The sequence below is a fragment of the Stegastes partitus genome, unplaced genomic scaffold, assembly GCF_000690725.1.
Source record: "Stegastes partitus isolate 25-593 unplaced genomic scaffold, Stegastes_partitus-1.0.2 Scaffold2065, whole genome shotgun sequence".
Taxonomy (NCBI): Eukaryota; Metazoa; Chordata; class Actinopteri; family Pomacentridae; genus Stegastes; species Stegastes partitus.
The window spans coordinates 21,571-39,855 of record NW_007579796.1 but is presented as its reverse complement, the minus strand read 5'-3'; the positions used below and the strand labels follow the sequence as shown (position 1 = coordinate 39,855).

The following is an 18,285-nucleotide window of genomic DNA, read 5'->3' as shown; positions in this document are numbered from 1 at the left end:
GTTGCAGGCTGTAAAACATGAGCTGAAAGATGCTGAAACCCTCAATAGAGCTGATGCAAACTGCAGAGCTGGGTGTTAAGTATATAGGGCTTTCTCACTACAAGCAGCATCTTTCACTTGCTTTTACTCTTTTGACCCAAAAAATATTGATTACAGCAGCTTTAAAGTGGCATTTTTTTTTTTTTTTTTTTTTTTAACATAATGTCTGTTGAAAGCTACAATGCTAAGGAATTAGGGTCATAGCTGTGGGTTTGTTTTATCCCGCTCATTGCAAACCACTTTCTTACATCACAGCTAACCATTGTGCTTCCCGGCAGTTTTCGGTCCCTTACTTTCCGCAGACTAAAACTTTTCAATGATAGTTCAACAGCTAAGTTCTTGTTTTGTACAAATTAGCAAACGTTAGCAGTCTAACATGTAATACTGAACATTACCTGCAGAATATTAGCATTGTGGTTGTGAACATGTTGGCATGCTAATATTTTGTCCAAAGCAACATAATGCTGCCTAACCACGCTGCTCCTGTGTGGCTGTAAATCTGAGACGTAACATAAAGTTTGCATTATTGGTAACCAATATGAGTCACGCAACTCTTTTACCCGTCCAATAGTAGTTAAACATTGGCAAACTTTAATTCCAATTTGGATCCAATTTAGGTTCAATGCACGGTTCAAGCACGTGTCGAGATGACACATGGATGCTGTGGACACCCATGGAGGCCTGCTTGCGTTATTTTACGATTTATCTAGTCTGTGGGAGTCCATTTGGAAGACTTCGTTCCGTACATGTATAGTAGGTTATATCTAAGAATTTCCCAAATACATACCACTGCCCTACACAGTACACGGACACTGTAACGGTCTTACAACACATTCTTTTAAAATCCGTTCAGCTTCATTGATGTATGTGCTATGAGTCAACATCTGTTGTTTTCAGTGTGCCGTGTAAGCAACAATGACTCGACTAGACACGGCCGTGTGAGGAGATATATTCTTTTAGTTTCTCGGTTTGTTTTCTTTTCGTTTTCATGCTGCTGTTGCTGTTTCCCTACCCAGTTTTTTTCTTGTCCTCTGCTGCACTGTTTTTCTGCCTCCCTGTCAATCTGTCTAACCCCTTCCTCTCCTCCAGCTGAACTTTTTACTTTCCCCAAACACGCACTCCCACGCACAAGCACTAACACCGTATGATTCATTTTCTGCAGATCCAGCCGTTGCAATCTCACCCAGTCAGCAGAAAAAGACATTATTAGAGATGATTGAAGATGTTTTTATTCTTCAGGTCTTCTTGGACCCATGGGGAACATCCAGAGAATTCCTGTCTCCTCTTCAGACGGTCCATTTAGCATCGCTGAACAGTAATGATGCATAATACCTCCCTTTGTGCCCACAGCTATTTGGAAACAGAAGGTAGCAGAGAGAATTAAGCACTTAAAGCCTGTATAACTCAGGATAACTAGGTTTAGAGGTAGCTGTAACCTCAGACTGTAGAAAACACCAACATGGTATCTGTGATGTCGCACATATCCAAAGGTACATGACGTATAAAGCCATGAAAATACCAGACACAGGATATAACCAATGTAGATCAAGCAAGCAGCAACATCACAGCTGAGTGGCTTCCTATTAAGGACCCTTAGATGTACCAACATAGGGATTTATGTCATCCTAGTGAAGCATATTTTTACCACTTAAACAGACAATAGAAGACAATAAAGTAGATATTGAGCCATTACCAGAGAAATGGCGTGTACTTCTACTGAGAATCAGATGGAAATTTGAAGGATTTCTTTAAGAGGGCTCACTTGAGGTTGGACAAATTTCTAGCTTGCTTGATTATATTCCACACTTGTACAGCTGGTTATCAGAAAAAAGAAAACTACAGCAAAAAAGCCCCATAAACTAAAAGTGGCCATTATTGCAGCATACAACCTGAACACTATGACATGTCAAGATATTTTTGGCTGAGACAATCATGTTAAATTCCTCAATCCCCCATTAATATGATACATGACTGAAGATAAAGGATGTTATGATCTTGAGTAGGAAAAGCTCTTTTGGCAGGCAGCCTTTACTGTGGAAGGCGTCCAGACATGGAACATGATACATGCATTGCTCAGCAACATTCATTGTTCCTTTGTATTTGCTATTGAGCTTGTCTCAAACGCAATCAGAACTGATAATAATATCACGATATAGTAATAATAATGACTAATCTCTACATATTTTGCTTGTCCTTCTCCTGATTCATGTACAGTACGTTGATCAGCGTGCTGTACATACTTTGTATTTTTAACAATAAATTGTGTGTTGTGATGTAATGGCCTGCTTTGTCGCCACTTTATTTTTATGTTAATTATAGACTGAAAGCGTAGACTCTTTCCTTCCATAATCCTTCTATTCTTAGAGTCAATCACTGGCTTGGTTATTTTTCTGTTTTGTCTGCCTGCTCTTATTTTAAGTGAATTATAAGTTGTCATTTATTAATGGGATAATTCAAAATCTGGCTGTTGAAAACTAGCCACTTGGCGACACTGAACACAAAAGCTGGTCCATGGCCTCTGTACAAATAAGGATACATTAACCAGAGAGTGATTTAATCAGTTGTTTACTTGTTGCTTTGGTTGTCTGGTGGCCATGTTTCTGAAACAGATTTAAGCAGGTCAGAGAGAAACTTGGCCTTCCAGTTGAAGTTTTCATCGCATGTTTCCTCTGGCAGACACGTTCACCATTGAGCCAACAGATTTTTTACATTATATCACTCCCACTGTTAAATTTACTGCGATTTCTCTGATAAGGCCCTTCATCTTTCCTTTGCTCTTTGCTTCCCGGTTTCTTTTTTTTCTCAGCTCTCAAAAGGCACAAGACCAGACACATGTTTTTCATCCTGCTCCAATCTAGAAAACACTGTTGCTCGGCTTTGACGATTTGCTATGACATAACTTCATACTGCTGTTGGGCTTGATCACTTTGTCGGCAAATTGTGACGCCCCTCACCTCTCAAAATCTTTGTTTTCTGAGTCCAAACCCCAAAACCGCTGAACTCCAGGGCTCAACTCAGGTCATTAAAATTAGATCAAGGGATTGTGGGGGGAATAAGGCACCGCATAAAATGGTTTCATCAAGACTCATAGAATAAAATGGCCCACTTCCTCTCCCGACACTGTTTGGACAGGTGAGTGAAACTGCAAGCTAGGCCTCGATCCCACGACTACAGCCACCTCAGACAATCAGACTGTTCCAAGGCAAACAAGAGCCACTGTGGTTCAGAAATAAAGATAAGCAGCTGAAAACCAAAGGTGGGAGTCCTCAGATTCACCCTCATGTTTAAATAAATACTCAGAAATGACCCCCATGCCTCGACATGACTGTTAGCTGCAGACTTCACCAGATTTTACATTCTTTTTTTCCCTCCTCTGTTGCTATAATGGAACAATCTACACAAGAATCTGGCTGCTGCCATTCCTTCAGGTCAGAGGCTGAGTGTGTGTGTGTGTGTGTGTGTGTGTGTGTGTGCAATCCTTTTGTGACTATTTCTGTTTGCGCTGCACATTTTGAGCTAAACTCGCTCCTCCTCTACCTCAAGCTTTTTTTATTTTTTTATTTTGGGAGGATTTTGTTTAGCTTGTAAGGTCTTGTCCTCTTTCTTTGCTCAGTCAGCCTCACAGTAATGTACGCCTTGATGTGGGGGAACGGGTCATGTCATCAGAACAGCAACAGCACAAAGTAAAATGCTTATGTTGGATTTTTAGTTGACCAGTATTTGTAACTTTTTCGATTAAATGAGTGAAATCACTCTGACTTACATAATGTGTATATGTTATTGTGGATGATTTTACTGTATTTTGATTGCATGTTTCCAGCATGGGTGGCCCATGGGAACCCAAACCTGATCCTCTGGCAGTGTTAGTGCAGTGGTCTACTCATTTCTGCAAGATTCTGGCTTCCTTTTTAGCAGCTAGCTCTTTTCACTGTAATCAATCTGTTTGTTTTCTGTGGATTTTTTGTTGATGAAGTTTGACTATGAGCTATTTTACTGCTGTTAGTGTTACTACCAAACCACAACCTCCAGAGTTGAAAAATGAAGGCAGCGCAGAAGTGCCAAAAACTGCATTTATTCAAACGGCCACTTGAGGCTGATTCCAAAAGTGAGTCCTCACAGGTCCCCGTGTTAAACTGTTCAACTATACAGCAGAAATAAACATGTTTACAGCCTGTTACAAAAAAATGTTTGTTTTTGACATTACTTTTTTATATAACTTTGAGTTCTATGAGGGCTTAAAGTTATATACAGTTATGTGTTTGAGTGACAGCTGGGTGCTGTCACTGAACAGTTTGTGGCTCAGAGACATTTGCCTCAGCTCCACTCTCGCTTAACGTCTTTGCTCATTTTTGGATTAGTTATGCAAACTCAGGCCCTGCCAAGATTGTCATGGTTGGAACCAAAACATTGAGCTTTAGAACCGCTGTTTAGGTTACCTGTCGTTGAATTCACTGAAGGGTCCTCCATCTTTCTACACAGCCAATGGTTGCTACAGATACTCGGGCTGATTCTAATTGAAATGCCCTTACTGTAGCTTGTTGAAACATTTGGAAGTGAGATGTCTCAGCATGTGCAAAAATAATCAGTGACAAACAACTGTATTAACTTGCTGAGTATGTTATATGGTCAGGAAAAAGCTGCCTCTTTAAAATAGAAAATCTGGGTCTACAAGGATACAAAACAACATCTACCAAACAGAGCATTTAGCACAGATCCAGAGTCGGGTTTGGCAGGATAAAGAGCCTTGAATTACTGAGGCATGATGGGAAACTCCCCTGGTATTCCCTGGCTGTGTGTTCCCCCAAGCCTGGCCAAATAATTACCCCTCCACTTCCAAGCAATAACACAAAAGCACCATGGGGTATAACATCCGTGACACTCAATTACAGACAAATATCATTAGTCACAATTTATTTCCACTTCCAAGTTTTGGCCCTGTGGCTGGAGCTGTTTCCAAAGCAACTTGAGACAGACTTAGTTGGTTCCTGTGTAACTAAAAATCCACCTAATAGATATACATTGCATGGGAAATAAAGATAAATATTTTCTCATCAGTTCAAAGCACGGAAAGCCCACATGTACAAAACAGCTCATTCTGTTTGTTATGTCTAGACGTGATTCTCCGACAGATTTTTGGACCTTTAGTGTGCTGGGAACTAATAACAAAAGGTAAAGTCGGATAACAGTCGGTGTTTAGTCTAGTTCCCATTTTCTCCCATCACACTGATACACCTGCGATTTAGAGACATGACATGCCGCTTTGTTTGGCCGACGATTGGATATATTTGCGTTTCTACAACTCAGCAGACTGCACGTTAAAAAAGTTGACATCCAGCTAATCCCTGTGGATAAAAATAAAGTTGACCTTCCACCCTATACCGAAAACACACCAATTCTGGTGACTTCCAGTGCGTCTAATGCCGTTACATCAGTTAGTCAGCACCTAGAATAACACTGAGTCAGCTTTGTCCTTTATTCTAAGTAAGCTTCATCCTCTAAACAGGCCTCCAGGTTTACCACAGTCAATTAGCTCATTTCCCGAGTGTCATCTCTGCGGCTTGTTCATTAGCTAACAGCTGACCCGCTGACTGGTCGCGTTATGGCTGCAGCTCTCGCCCTTAATGCTCACACTTAATAAAATTGCCACAAACACACACTGACGCGCGCACACACATACACGCAGTCTGGCTAGAGGAAATGAAGGCGGCTCCACAGACAGTTATTTTTACAAAAGTCCAGTTTTATGGAGGTTTCCCCTGGGGAGAATGGGGCCTATTTCCTCAACCTCCAGGGGCCGGTTCAGGACACAGGAGGGTGCTAAATTATCCTTCAGGCCCTGCTTTTATCTCACCAGAACACTTACCAGCCCCTAATGTTCAGAGCAGGCTAATTGTTTTAAGTGACTCCCCAAGTGGTGTTTGTGATACATGAACAGAAAAGTCAATATTCTTTGTAAAATTGAAGTTTCAGTCAAGGTTTCGTAACAGATGCAGGCTGTACCAACTGAGCACTGTCTATCAATAGCAAATGAGGAATAAGAGTGTACTTTTTTTGTATTATTTAAGCAAACAACAATGCTTTTGTTGCAAATAGAAGTGACAGACAGTAAAGTTTATGTAACAAGTTAAACATTTGTGTTTTGCCTAGCGCACATACAGCTTGTTCTTTGTGTTGTGGAGCTAATGATTCGACCCCCTGTCGTTTTTGGCTTGCAAAGCTGTATTTTTCCTGTTTGAATGCTCTACCATATGGAGGTCTGATGGAGAGCTTAAACCTCGCTTCCAGTTCTTCCTGAACAAAGCATTTGTAACTTAAAGGCATATTGAAATTACATTTTACGACTGTTACACCACTTTATGCTATATATTGTCCAACCGTGCTTGGTAATTACAACCATGAATTAAGACTACCTGTGCTGCTTTTATAGCGGTGCCATAAAACGCTTCCTCTTGTTAATAATGCGCATTCTTCATGGCTGTTATCGCAGCATTGTCTACAGGATATTCACAGTGATGGTGAATTTCTTTCTTGACATTTTTTGTGGTTCTTTCTGTCTCTTAGATCTGGTAGTGTGAAGGATCACTGGGATGAAATCTACTACTTTGTGGAGAATTTAGCAGAGAAATTCAAAAGGTAAGAGACACTTCATAACCATGCATGTAAGTAGAAAAGTGGAATTACATAGGTGGACTGAGACATCTGAAACATTTGGAAACTAGATTGTAGGTCTCCAAGCGGCCTTGTCGCCTCGTGTTCGACTTCCTGGAGCCCCGAGATATAGACCACTAAAGAGAAACGCACACTTTACGCAGCAGTCACCCTGGTAAAGTAAAATATAATCTGTCGCTGCAGCTACAACCGGCCATATGCTAAGTCACTCAGTATCCAGACTGATGATCCACTCCCTGCAGTAGCTGGACTGATGTCTGTGGGGTTACCATCACTGACTGCAGACTGGAAGCTCTTTTGTATGTGACCAGCCTTGGTTTTATAGCTTCCCTAAAGTGCACAATTTCAAATATTTTTTTTCCAAATGTCACTTGATATATTTTTTATAGTAAGGCTGAGCAATAAAAAGCTCAATTGAGTTCCTGTTGTTAATTCTGCTCTTATTTGAAAATGATAATGACCACTAAGTCTGGCACAACCTCTGAATTATAGCTTCTATTTGTCACAAAAAGCATTAACCATTTGGAATGAATTAATGAATTAATCGTCTTTTTCTGTTAATTTCCATTTCTGTGGTTTTTTTTTCCCCTATCAGTTTTAGATTAGTAGTATTAGCCCTTTATACTGCTACCGTTATGTGGCAAATCTAACAAATCTCATCCTGCGTCGCATCTTCTTTTATAGTTGGCTTAAAATCTAAATGTGCTCACCGCAGTGCTGTGGTGTTTCGCTTTACAACTAAAACCATGACGTTTGTGTCAGTAGACACTCATTGATATGTAGTCGGAGATCAGAAGTTAAGCGCCTTGAAATAAACAGAAGAAAGGGGTGCAAATGGTGGAAAACAACAAGGAAATAGTGATTCAAATATGACATTTCTGTCAATTTCATTCAGTTGCTTTTATGCAGAGAAATCAAACAAAATAATAAATAATTGTGGTCAGCTCAAAAAATTATGTTGTAATTGTGTCAAGCTCACCATTGACTTTTATTTATCAATCAGATCAGTAACAGTCATCCAGTGTGGCATCCGGCAACTGTCCTCCACGAGAAAAGCAAATGAAGACAGTGTGGATGTAACTGACATATCTGGATCATGTCGTTGCCGAAATTTGACCCACATTTTAACACTATGCAGCATCAGAAACGTGAATGTGTTGTAAAATGGGATATTTCAGCAAATGGTCACATTTGTCTCTCAACTCGTGGGAGGATTTGTTTTGTCCGTACTGCTTGGAGGCCACAACAACACCTGGAGCCTTGTGGTCCAGCCATAGCAAAGCTGCATCAATGTTTTAGACAGCACAAATCTGCCTTAACTTACAGTCTCTCACAAACAACACACATTTCCCCTCAAATAGTTAAGAATGTGTGTATTTCCTCTCTAAATACAATTCACCAATAAACAGAAATAGCAAATGTTTCCACATCTGAAGATTCAGTGACGCAGTCCCAATATCAACATTTATGTCATTGTCACGCAGGGGGGGCGTTCAAATCCTGCACATGGTGTCGCTCAGAGAGGTTGTGTGTTGCCTTCGAATCAACAAATTAATCACACACTGAGTGCTGAAGTGCTCTCAGAAGAATGAGATATCCGCTGTTTAAATAAAAGGAGTTGGACTGGAAAGTAAAGCATGTGATGATGCCCTGCCAGATATTTTATGTTTCTGGGAAAAACAATGTGTTGTTGTGTTTTATTACTGTAACTAAGCATTAAGTAAAATGTTTATGAATAATCTCAGATGATGCTGAAATGTTTGTGTTACTACATGCTGTGCACAGTGGGGACACACGAGCCAACAGCCAGATGTTGAATTACGTCTGACAGTAAATATTAGACCCTGGCATGTATTATCATTTATTGTTTACTCTGTGGAATGGACGACTAAATAATGGCTGTGATGATGTTTCATCTTCTTTTTACTTGTTCCAGTCCCATGCTGAGGATGTCCTTCATAACGTTCTCCTCCAGATCGTCCACCATCATGAAACTGACTGAAAACAGGTGAATGAAGTTGTGTCTTATACAGTGTGTCGATTAATGTAATTATTTGATTTAACAACAGCAGCTGACCAACATAAGCTGACTTTGTGTTTTAAGCTGTATAAATGTTACTCTAGCATGTAGTGATCGTACACAACAGGAACAATGAGCTGCAAAGTAAACTTAAACCACTGTACCAGAGTGAAAGCAGATGCCCTTTGAACTGACATGAAGCTGAAAATTGGCCCATGTCACAATATAGCTGTTGTTGGAGAAACTGCTGTTGTGTAAGAGAGCTTTGTTTCCACTATTAACCACTTCAAACCAGAGGTACATGTCAGTGGTGGAAGAAGAGTTCAGATTCTTTATTAAAAAAAAACTGAATACAGTGTAAATGTACTCCAATCAGACGGTTTCTGTATGTCACAAACCAAGAAGGTTGGGGATGTTTGATAATATGTTGCGTTTTATAAGGTTATCCCATATGATTAATGTAAATCTGAAATATGACAAGTAACTGAGCTTCACAGATGAGTGTAGTGAAATAAAGGGTCCTATGTTTGTCTATGAAATGTAACAGAGTAGAAAGCAGAATACAGTGGAGGTCTTTATCAAAAACAACTTTTTACTTTTATCTTGTGCACAGAGTGAACATCAGAAAAGGTCTGAACGCTCTGAAAAGAGAGATCCCTGGTGGAGACACGTTCATGCACCTCGGGTTGCAGAGTGTAAGCCTTTATTGTGTTCTTGTTTGTTACGATGCAGATCAATCTATTAAGTATAGTTTATTTAATTGCCTGTTTAAATCTGAAACTTTGGTATTTCCTGACCTTCTGACAATAAACATGTCTTTCTATTTAAAGGCTAATGAGCAGATACGCAAGGAGAACTTTGGTAAGCATCTCGTTCATTGAGGAACCTTTTTTGCAGGCTAAGTTGCATGTTGAAGTTACAGCACAGTCGTATCTGTTTTACAGGCACAGCCAGCGTGATTATTGCACTGACAGATGGAGAGCTGCAGGAACATCAGCTCATCACTGCACAACAACAGGTAACAAATCCACACTGAGGCTGATTTCCCAAATGGCTTCAGTTAAAGCTCAAGTAACATCTGGAGGCAGGAATGCTCTCATTGCTTGATTGCCAGTTTTCTGGAACTCACTCGGCCTTTTGCTCGTCTTCCAACAGGCAGAGGAAGCCAGATCTCTTGGAGCTATTGTGTATTGCGTTGGTGTCAAAGACTTCAATGAGACACAGGTAAAACAGAATAAACCTGTGCAGCATATGGTTGCTTTTATTTTACAAATGTCAGATAACTGGTATGAGTCTGAACATAATTTTAAATATCTGTGAAACCATTTATCATATATTACATGTACTGTGCTACATGTGCTCAGTGTTCCAGAGATGAGGCAACATCAAAAATGCGGTTACCACTGTTAATTCAGTGACCCGTGTACAGTTTGCCCAACCTATCATTTTTTCTGAAAACCAACCCGAGTGATTTTGAACCCTGAGCTGCCTCTCAGGCCAAACCTGCAACCGACACACAAAACTGGAGCAGGATGACGTCTGGAACTTGAGTAGTACTTGGAAAGTAGCTTCAGCATGATGATTCCTGTATTTAAAGTGACAAACGATGTGTAACCGGACATTTGACTGATTGTAAATAGATCCATTAGCTGATTGTGGATAATATGAGATAATTGCTGAGAACTGGATTCCCTCATGTGCAGCTCTTAATCCTCTGTACGCTTGTTAACATCTAAACGTCTGAAAGTGCGTCACAGCAGCACATTGGAGGCCAATTTGAACTTGTTATAAAATCTCAGCTGTCAAACTTTAAAGAGGTTCCAAGTGCTCACTTTTCATCAATATTGCTTGATTATTTTGCGGATTAATGCTCCTGCTCTTCTCTTCTCCCTTCACACCTCTCTCCTGCTACAGCTGGCCACCATTGCAGACACCATCGAGCACGTGTTTCCTGTGTTGGGAGGCTTCCACGCCCTCCGGGGTGTCATTGATTCGGTAAATAAACTCTTCTCTGTGCAGAGAAACTGGCCTGTACAAACAGGAGGTTCAGTCGTCCATATTTACATTTTCAACCTGAATCTGTTCTACATCAGCACAATCACTTTTTCCTTCTTTTCTGCATGTTTGCCTTAAAGCCAAGAACTGATATTATAAAACACTCTGGAGTAAAATTCACAGAAAGATCACTCGGCAAATGTGAAAGGAATATATTTAAGTTGTTGCTTTCATTTTTGTTCCAGTCAATCCGATGCTAGAGATCAGAAGGAGCTCTGACCAGACAAAGTTTCAATTCTGCTCACTGTTTTTACCATGCAGCAGGCAGAACTGTAACTCTTTGTGTACACTGGCTTCGTGAAACACACTCGTACTGTATATTCAGTGTACAGTGCAGGCAGGGTAGCTCGCTCCGGCTCATGTCCTCCAAAAACAGTTCGCTAAAGACCCGATCCCCACAGCTACTGCTGCTAAACCTGTTGAGCTTTCTGTTATCACACAGCACATACACGTGGATTTATTGGTCTGAATTCTGTGAGTGTTTAAGTTATAAACACTGGATTCCTTTTATCAGACACCAGCAAACACAGTCAGGCTTCTGTGATAGTAACTTTGACAGCTTTTTTCCAGCAGGAATGACTTTCATTGGCAGATTTTAGCAGCTGTCTGAAGGTGATTTATTTTCAAACAGTATCTTTTCTAAATTCTGTACATACCTAGTGTCGCTCTCAATGTGGAAAGATTCTGCGGTTGACGGGCCTGCAGTGCCTACGTACTTTTGCGAAGCTATGATTTGAGACTTCAGAAAAGTTTAGCCAAAAGTCAACTGGTATAAATAACAGCTTTTAAGGGCAAGACACACTTTATGAAGGATTGCATTAGACTGCTCCATTTTACAGACGCACAGAACATTCTAATTTATCACTGTTGTCTCTTTTTGTACCAATAAAACTGATGAACCTGTTTGTGCTAAACTATATTAATATTGTGTCTCAACACTATAGAGAAATCACTGCTGCCTTCTCTCTTCCAGATCATCAAGAAATCCTGTATTGAAATTTTGGCAGCCGAGCCCTCCAGTGTGTGTGCAGAAGGTGGGGCGCTACAAACACACTATCACACACTCACACAAATTAAACCGGGTGTCTCCTGAGTCATCGACACAGACACCGGCACCTCATCACTCCTTGAGCTGTGTTAATTTCATTAGCGGGTGTCTCATGTCCACTTCTCTGAATTATGACAATTCCAGACTGAATAAACAACCATATATGGGCATCCAGGTCACTTGCGGGAAGTCTGCTGGGACAGGGCACCGCAGTGGGAATAGTGTTACAGGCTCTCATTAAAAAAGATTGACCATGTGAGAGTGGCGTTGGTGAGATTGGCTGCAGCTGAAATGTTAAGTGGACGACATCGTTTATTGTTCTGCCAAGAGAAAGATTATGACAGTTCAAGCAACGCACAAATGAACAGATGAAAGTAGAGGTTGATTAAACGTTTCTGGCACAAGCAGAAGGACTGTTTTTCACATCTGCTTTTTTCCTTTTATGAAGCAGTGAATTATTTTCACCCTTTAAGAGGGAAATTATTTTACTTGACACTTAATAGTTTTCATTGGCCTTTATTTGATTCGATTCATTTTTATTGTGCCATATTTGCAGTTGATACACCGTGTTTTCACACTGGTGCGGTCCGTTCGGAGACTAATTATCTCAGTGATGTTATTGTTCTCACATTGACAAATACGCTGAATTATTAGTCATTCGGAGTTAAAAGACAGTCTGTGGAACCACCTGGGCGTGAAATGTAACCGTGCCATCTTAAACAGGAAAATAAGCCTCATGTACAATAAATTAATAGAGTATCAGATGTGGTTTTTCTTGGCAAAGATTGTCTGTGCGTCAAAAATGTAAAAATATCAACGTGTCTTGTATAACCAGAGTCTTTTCAAGTGGTTGTGAGGGGGAATGGATTTCTCCACGCAAGAAACATCGACCAGGTGCTCTGCAGCTTCAAAGTCAACGATACCGTCACAGTCAGTGAGTAGACCTTCACTCTGGTTGTCCTTCCCTTTTAGTGTACACTGATCCAGTCTGTAGCAGAGTTTATAGTCGTCTTTTTTGCAATGGATATTACAGCAGTATTTTTGCAATGAGAAAGTGGATCCTGACAAGAAGAAAGCACATCATACATCAAATTCTATGACAGAGAAATGGTCGAATGTAAAGGAATATGAGCTTTTTGTATCAGATCTAAGAACTTTTGTATAATATTAGTCTACGAAAGCCTATATTGATTAAACTCTTCCTGTATACGCCTAAATTAGCTCAAGCTGATGACTGTATATTCATCAAAATGTGTTATTTGCTTTCTAGACGTAAAGCCGGCATTCGTACACAACACGTACTTACTGTGTCCAGCTCCTGTCATCGATGAAGTCGGGAAGTAAGTGCCTTTTTTTCTAACTTTCTAATTTCCTTTACTCTCACAGATCGTCTTTCAAATGCCTTTCATGGGAAGGTGCTTATATTTCACGCAAAGTGGCATCCACGTGCACCTCAGGTCACGTTCTTTGCCTCAAACACAAAGAAACGCATGGGTTCACGTGTGTATGTGCACAGGCCATGAGAAGCCTGCCATACATTAGCTGTTTTTTACGATCCCTATCCGAGGCCACATTCCTCTTTTCTAGATCCCAGTATAGCTTAGCAAAATATAAGAGGCTCTGCGGTCATGCCAGCACATGCGATGGTAAACCCTTCATGCATTTGTCCTACTTCTGTCTTACATTAGAAAAACAAGTGAGAACGACAGCCAACAACCAACATAGAAATTTGTAAGTCAAGATCAGGAACTCACAAATCTAATGGGGCTGACAACCTGCCAAGTTAGTCGGTTTCAAATTCTAATGACAAACAAGAAAGTACTTTTTTTTTTCCTCTTATTGACTCCTTTGTCTTAAAGCCGCAGACCAAAAGCGTTGCAGCTCACATAATGAATGTGTTTTTAAAGCTGCACTGTTCAGAAGTCTTTCGTTAACAATGAATCAAATGAAAACATTTAATGCAAAAAGTTTCATTCATGTATTCACAGACAATTGTTCTACTACAGGACTCCTCAGTTTTACAGAGCGTTTAAGAATCTTTCAGCCTATTGTTGTGTTTTTTCTGACCTCTACTGCTTTGGAGCAGTCTCACATCAAAGTCATTTCCAGCCAGAGCTTTTTTTTTTTGTCTGTTCAAGACTACAAATACTCACTGAATGGTGCCTGTAGACAAAGTTAGCAACAAGCTGGTGAACATAATGGGGGCATTTAGCAGTTCACAGCTAATTATTTCCCTCATGAGTCAGTGGAAACCAAAACCGAGCTACAAGGAGAGGAAATATTATTGTTGTTTGTCCAGAAACATTACTTCAAATAAAGGCTAATGCTAATCTGCTGGGAGTGTACAGAGAGCAGATTGCCTTTTTAGCACTTTGTTAAAAGTTTCCAGTGTCCAGCAACTTTATAAGATTTCAAAACACTGCCATTTAACTTTAGATGGAACTCGACTCAAGATCTCTAGATGATTAACATGACTGTATAAAAGTGTTACCTTAATGACTTGTTGGTTGGTTGGTTGGTTGATATGCCAAATTATCATTGGTCAGACAGCTGCTCCAAACTAATTAACACGATGTCAAAGAAGTTGTTTGTGTGGCTGAATTTTGCTACATTGTCTACAATATATTCCTCAAAAGTTTTGTTTTTGAAAATCACATGAGTATGGGCAGGAGCATGCTGGTCGGCTCCACATCTCTTGTTCTAATTTCAGTACACTAAAAAGGTTTAATAAGCAAATAATGGCTTTTATGCTTATTTGCAATTCATTTAGGCTAAAACCACGAGTAGGTAGGTAGCACTCTTCTTTCCTCTCTGACCAATCGATTGGTTGGATGATCTCAGTTATTCAAGTTTTTTTGGTGGACTACAACCTCAGTTAATGGCCAGGTAGTGTCTGCCATTTCAAAGTGAAGGGGTAGTGTTTGCCAATCAGTCGTTTTGCTTGTTATAACACACCAACTTTGTCCCCAGTCGTAGTTTCCTGCTGGTCTTATCTTCATGTGTTTTGTTACCATCGTGCCAGTGTTGTTCAGCTTCATATCTGTATTGAAATATATGGACGTATTGCGAGTGCCGTGTATTTGTTAGAAGGATCGCTGCTACTAACATATGCATTAAAAATAGATTGTTTGTGCCGGTGTTTACGAGGGCAGTGATGAGCTGTGAAGACCACTGAGGTTAGCGTACTTGAACTTTCACCACACCACGGTCGCACACATTTTCGGCGTAACCCTCGCAGTGACCAGAATCGCTCCTCATCAGCTGGCTGCAATCTCCTTTTAGAACCTGACCCCGTTCCAACATCAACAATCCACAAACCTCGCTAACCTAACTCTTTATGGGAAGAAAAGTACACCGGGCCACAGAATACGAGGTTGAGCTGATGGTGGTAAAGACTTTTAAACATACAGAGAGACAAAAAAAAAAAAAAAAGAGTGGTGAGGAGGGGGTTTGTCAGCCCATGTTAGTGGAGTCTCTCTTCGCATGCTTTCTTGACCTTTTAGGGGTCCTTGTACTCCTCTAATTTTAATACAAATTCCTCAATTTTGTTCTCCCATAGCAGCTGTAAATCCCATTTGTAGTTAATATTTGCTCTGGCAGTAGTGTGGAAAGGGAGAATTTGATTTTAACTGCAGCGGGGAAAGATTTAAACAACCTGGACTGATGGGTTGGACTCTAAATCGATAGCTTGGCAGAAGGATTGTAAAATTAAAGGTACGTGGTGTGCCTTTGCTTCCATTAAACATCGCACTAACAGAGTTCATTTTTTGTATATTTTTCTGCTCTTACCGTAGTACTCGTGAACTTTCCATCCCTTCCTGATTAAACACTTTACCTCCCGACTCTCCAATCCCCTATTTATCGTTTCCCCATTCTCTCCACCTCTGTCTTTACTCTTAGTGCCACAGTGGCTTCTTTTTTTTTACCGCTGTGCCAGTTGTTTTCCTACCCACCACCTCTTCTGCTTGCCCGTCTGCTCACTTCTCTCTCTATATCTGTTTTTTATTTGTCTCAGTTACTCATGAACTCCGTCTTTCATCCCCTGTCAGTCTTACGCTCTTTCAGCAGTCTCCTTGTCCAGTTCTGGCTGATCAAAGCCGTGTGGCAGCTATCCTGGTCTTTCAAGTGTGTGGCCATGTGTGTTTGTATGCAGCCTGATTCTCGGCAGGGTGGAAAAACCTCTGGGAGAGGCTTTAAACTCCACTGAACGTCAGACTAATGAAGTTTTTGAGTCATTAGAATCATGAAACTGATTTACTTTTAGTAGCACTTTTGACCATTTTGTAATGACTTCACTCAAAATGCGATTTTTATCATTGCCACATTGCATTTTGGTTTATTTTCAGGCCATTTACCGTTGTTATAAATTGTGTGTGTGTGTGTGTGTGTTTGGACTGTCTGCCCTGTCTGTTTCATTTCCTTGCTCAACAGCTGTCTGCCACCGTGCTCGACAACTAACATTTCCTCCCCACCACTTTGTTTCTTATCCACATCCTCAAATTCACACTGGTCAGTTTTCTCTGGCTCGTCCTTCTCTTCGGGGAATTTTCTTCCTCTTAAAACCCTTTTTCTGATCTTCCTCCTTGTAAAAATAAGATTAGTCAGTGCCACTGGCCTTTTACACCCAAACTAGATTACTACATGTTGTGAGAAGCAAGTTAAACAGGTTGTTTGGTAATACTGTTTTGTTTTTGTTTTTTTTCATTGTAGCAAGCTTATAGTAAAAGCCTTCGCTTATCGTTATAGATCTGCATTATTGTCCATTTTCTAGCTTCTGAAGCAAACTTGGCGTTTCTTTTTCACAATGAACATGGTTACACTTCTTACACATTTAATAAACAGACATAGTTTATTTTCCTGCGTCTTCCGCCATAAATACTGACTAGAGAAACAAATCTGTGTAAATCCGTCACTAAAAGTAGTCCTCAACAAATTGACTAAACTTCAGTACCCAGCTGTTTTAGAAAATTACTAAAAACAGACCTAAATAAATCTCCAGTTGGGATACATGTCCTAGAGTGCCACAGACAGTAAAAGAAGTCATGAGAGAAGAACAAACCCATTGTTGGTTTAGGTTTTTTCATGGGCTGACTTAGAAAAATAACTAATTCCATCCCAAACTCTTCTATAACAATATTTCGGTTCATTGTGGTGCTTGAAAAAGTCTCAAGAAAATTCCTCAACAATGAGTTTTTTTCAATGCGTTGTCACTATTATTCACAGTCTGCCACTGAGATCAGCTAGGAATGCATGATTGATGCTATTAATACCATACTGTCTGTTTTTGTCTAAACCTGGGCCTTAACCTACATCTGGAGGGGGTGCTTTCAGATTCTTCATGTCCAGATGTCTGTGGCCAGCACAGTATGAATGTTATTGATCATGAACTTCACCCACTAACCCAGCTCTCCTCTCTCTCCACCCTCTTCTTCTAAACCCAGACAGGCCTGTGAGTCAAAGCAAAGACAGGTTTATCGGTCAAACAGTCTGCTCTCCATCTGCCAGCCCTCATTCACATCCAAGCATGCCTTTCATCCACCTTTTTAAGAACTGAACAACAACAGGCTCCAGTGAGGTCACCAGAGGTCACGCGGAATTCTTAGAATTGTTTTTCACCGCTCAGAGGGGGACTTTTGCAGACCCAAAAACCTTAGAAAGCAGGGAGATCTCAGGACAAGTTTTGACACAAACAAAGTTTGAACAGAGAAGTAACAGAAGCTTGCTGATGAGAGTTAGGATGTTTACTTTTGGTATAATTTACATTCCATAAAAAATATTTTGTAGCTCCAAGTAGAGATCAGAGGACAAGTTGCAGAGATTGTTGTCATTCCTCTGAGTGGAATAAGAATGGTGTCATTTCTTGGAAAAACACACAACCTGTCTAAAACCATAAAAAATGACGAGTTTTGTTTTTTTCCGTTTCCATTTGTTCTAATTTATCCGCTCCTACACTGGGCTTTGTGTCTGCAGTGCTGGGTCACACAGTCACACCTACATGTTGTTTTTTTTCCTGTTTTTACCCACTGTGGAAAACTTTGGTATTTGGTTCATTTGGGTTCAGCTCGCTCAGTTACAAGTAAAATGGGGCTTGTAAACAAAAGTCACACAGCTCACCCAGGAGCTCATTTATTGGACATAGTTTTCAGTAACATGTCCTCCTGCCAGGTTGGAGACGTTGGCAGAGAGTCACAAGTAGTCTAATTCCAGTTTCTGTAGGCTACGAATAAATAGTTGAGAGATGTGAGCATCACACTGGATGTCACTCATAATCTCTTGTGTTTTGTGGTTGTTTTGTGCTGGTTCAAATTACATTCTCACTTCTAACGAACCACGTCACAGTTTGCAGGCGGTTTGGTGACGTTACTTGGTGTGAACCCGAGTTCAAATGACGTCATTCTGGTCACACGAACTGAGCTTAAGAAGGAAATGCTTCATCAACGGATCCAAATGCACT

General features: G+C 40.4%; 1 protein-coding gene across 1 annotated transcript in view; it reads left to right on the top strand.

Moving 5' to 3' along the window:
• antxr1c (ANTXR cell adhesion molecule 1c) overlaps positions 1–18,285 on the top strand; it is a 41,129-nt gene that overhangs the window by 6,791 nt on the left and 16,053 nt on the right. The window contains exons 2-11 of the mRNA XM_008303763.1: positions 6,601–6,672; positions 8,645–8,716; positions 9,342–9,423; positions 9,559–9,589; positions 9,673–9,746; positions 9,884–9,952; positions 10,643–10,723; positions 11,757–11,817; positions 12,667–12,765; positions 13,102–13,171. Of these exons, the coding sequence (XP_008301985.1) occupies positions 6,601–6,672; positions 8,645–8,716; positions 9,342–9,423; positions 9,559–9,589; positions 9,673–9,746; positions 9,884–9,952; positions 10,643–10,723; positions 11,757–11,817; positions 12,667–12,765; positions 13,102–13,171 (711 nt within the window). The remainder of the gene's footprint in view (positions 1–6,600; positions 6,673–8,644; positions 8,717–9,341; positions 9,424–9,558; positions 9,590–9,672; positions 9,747–9,883; positions 9,953–10,642; positions 10,724–11,756; positions 11,818–12,666; positions 12,766–13,101; positions 13,172–18,285) is intronic.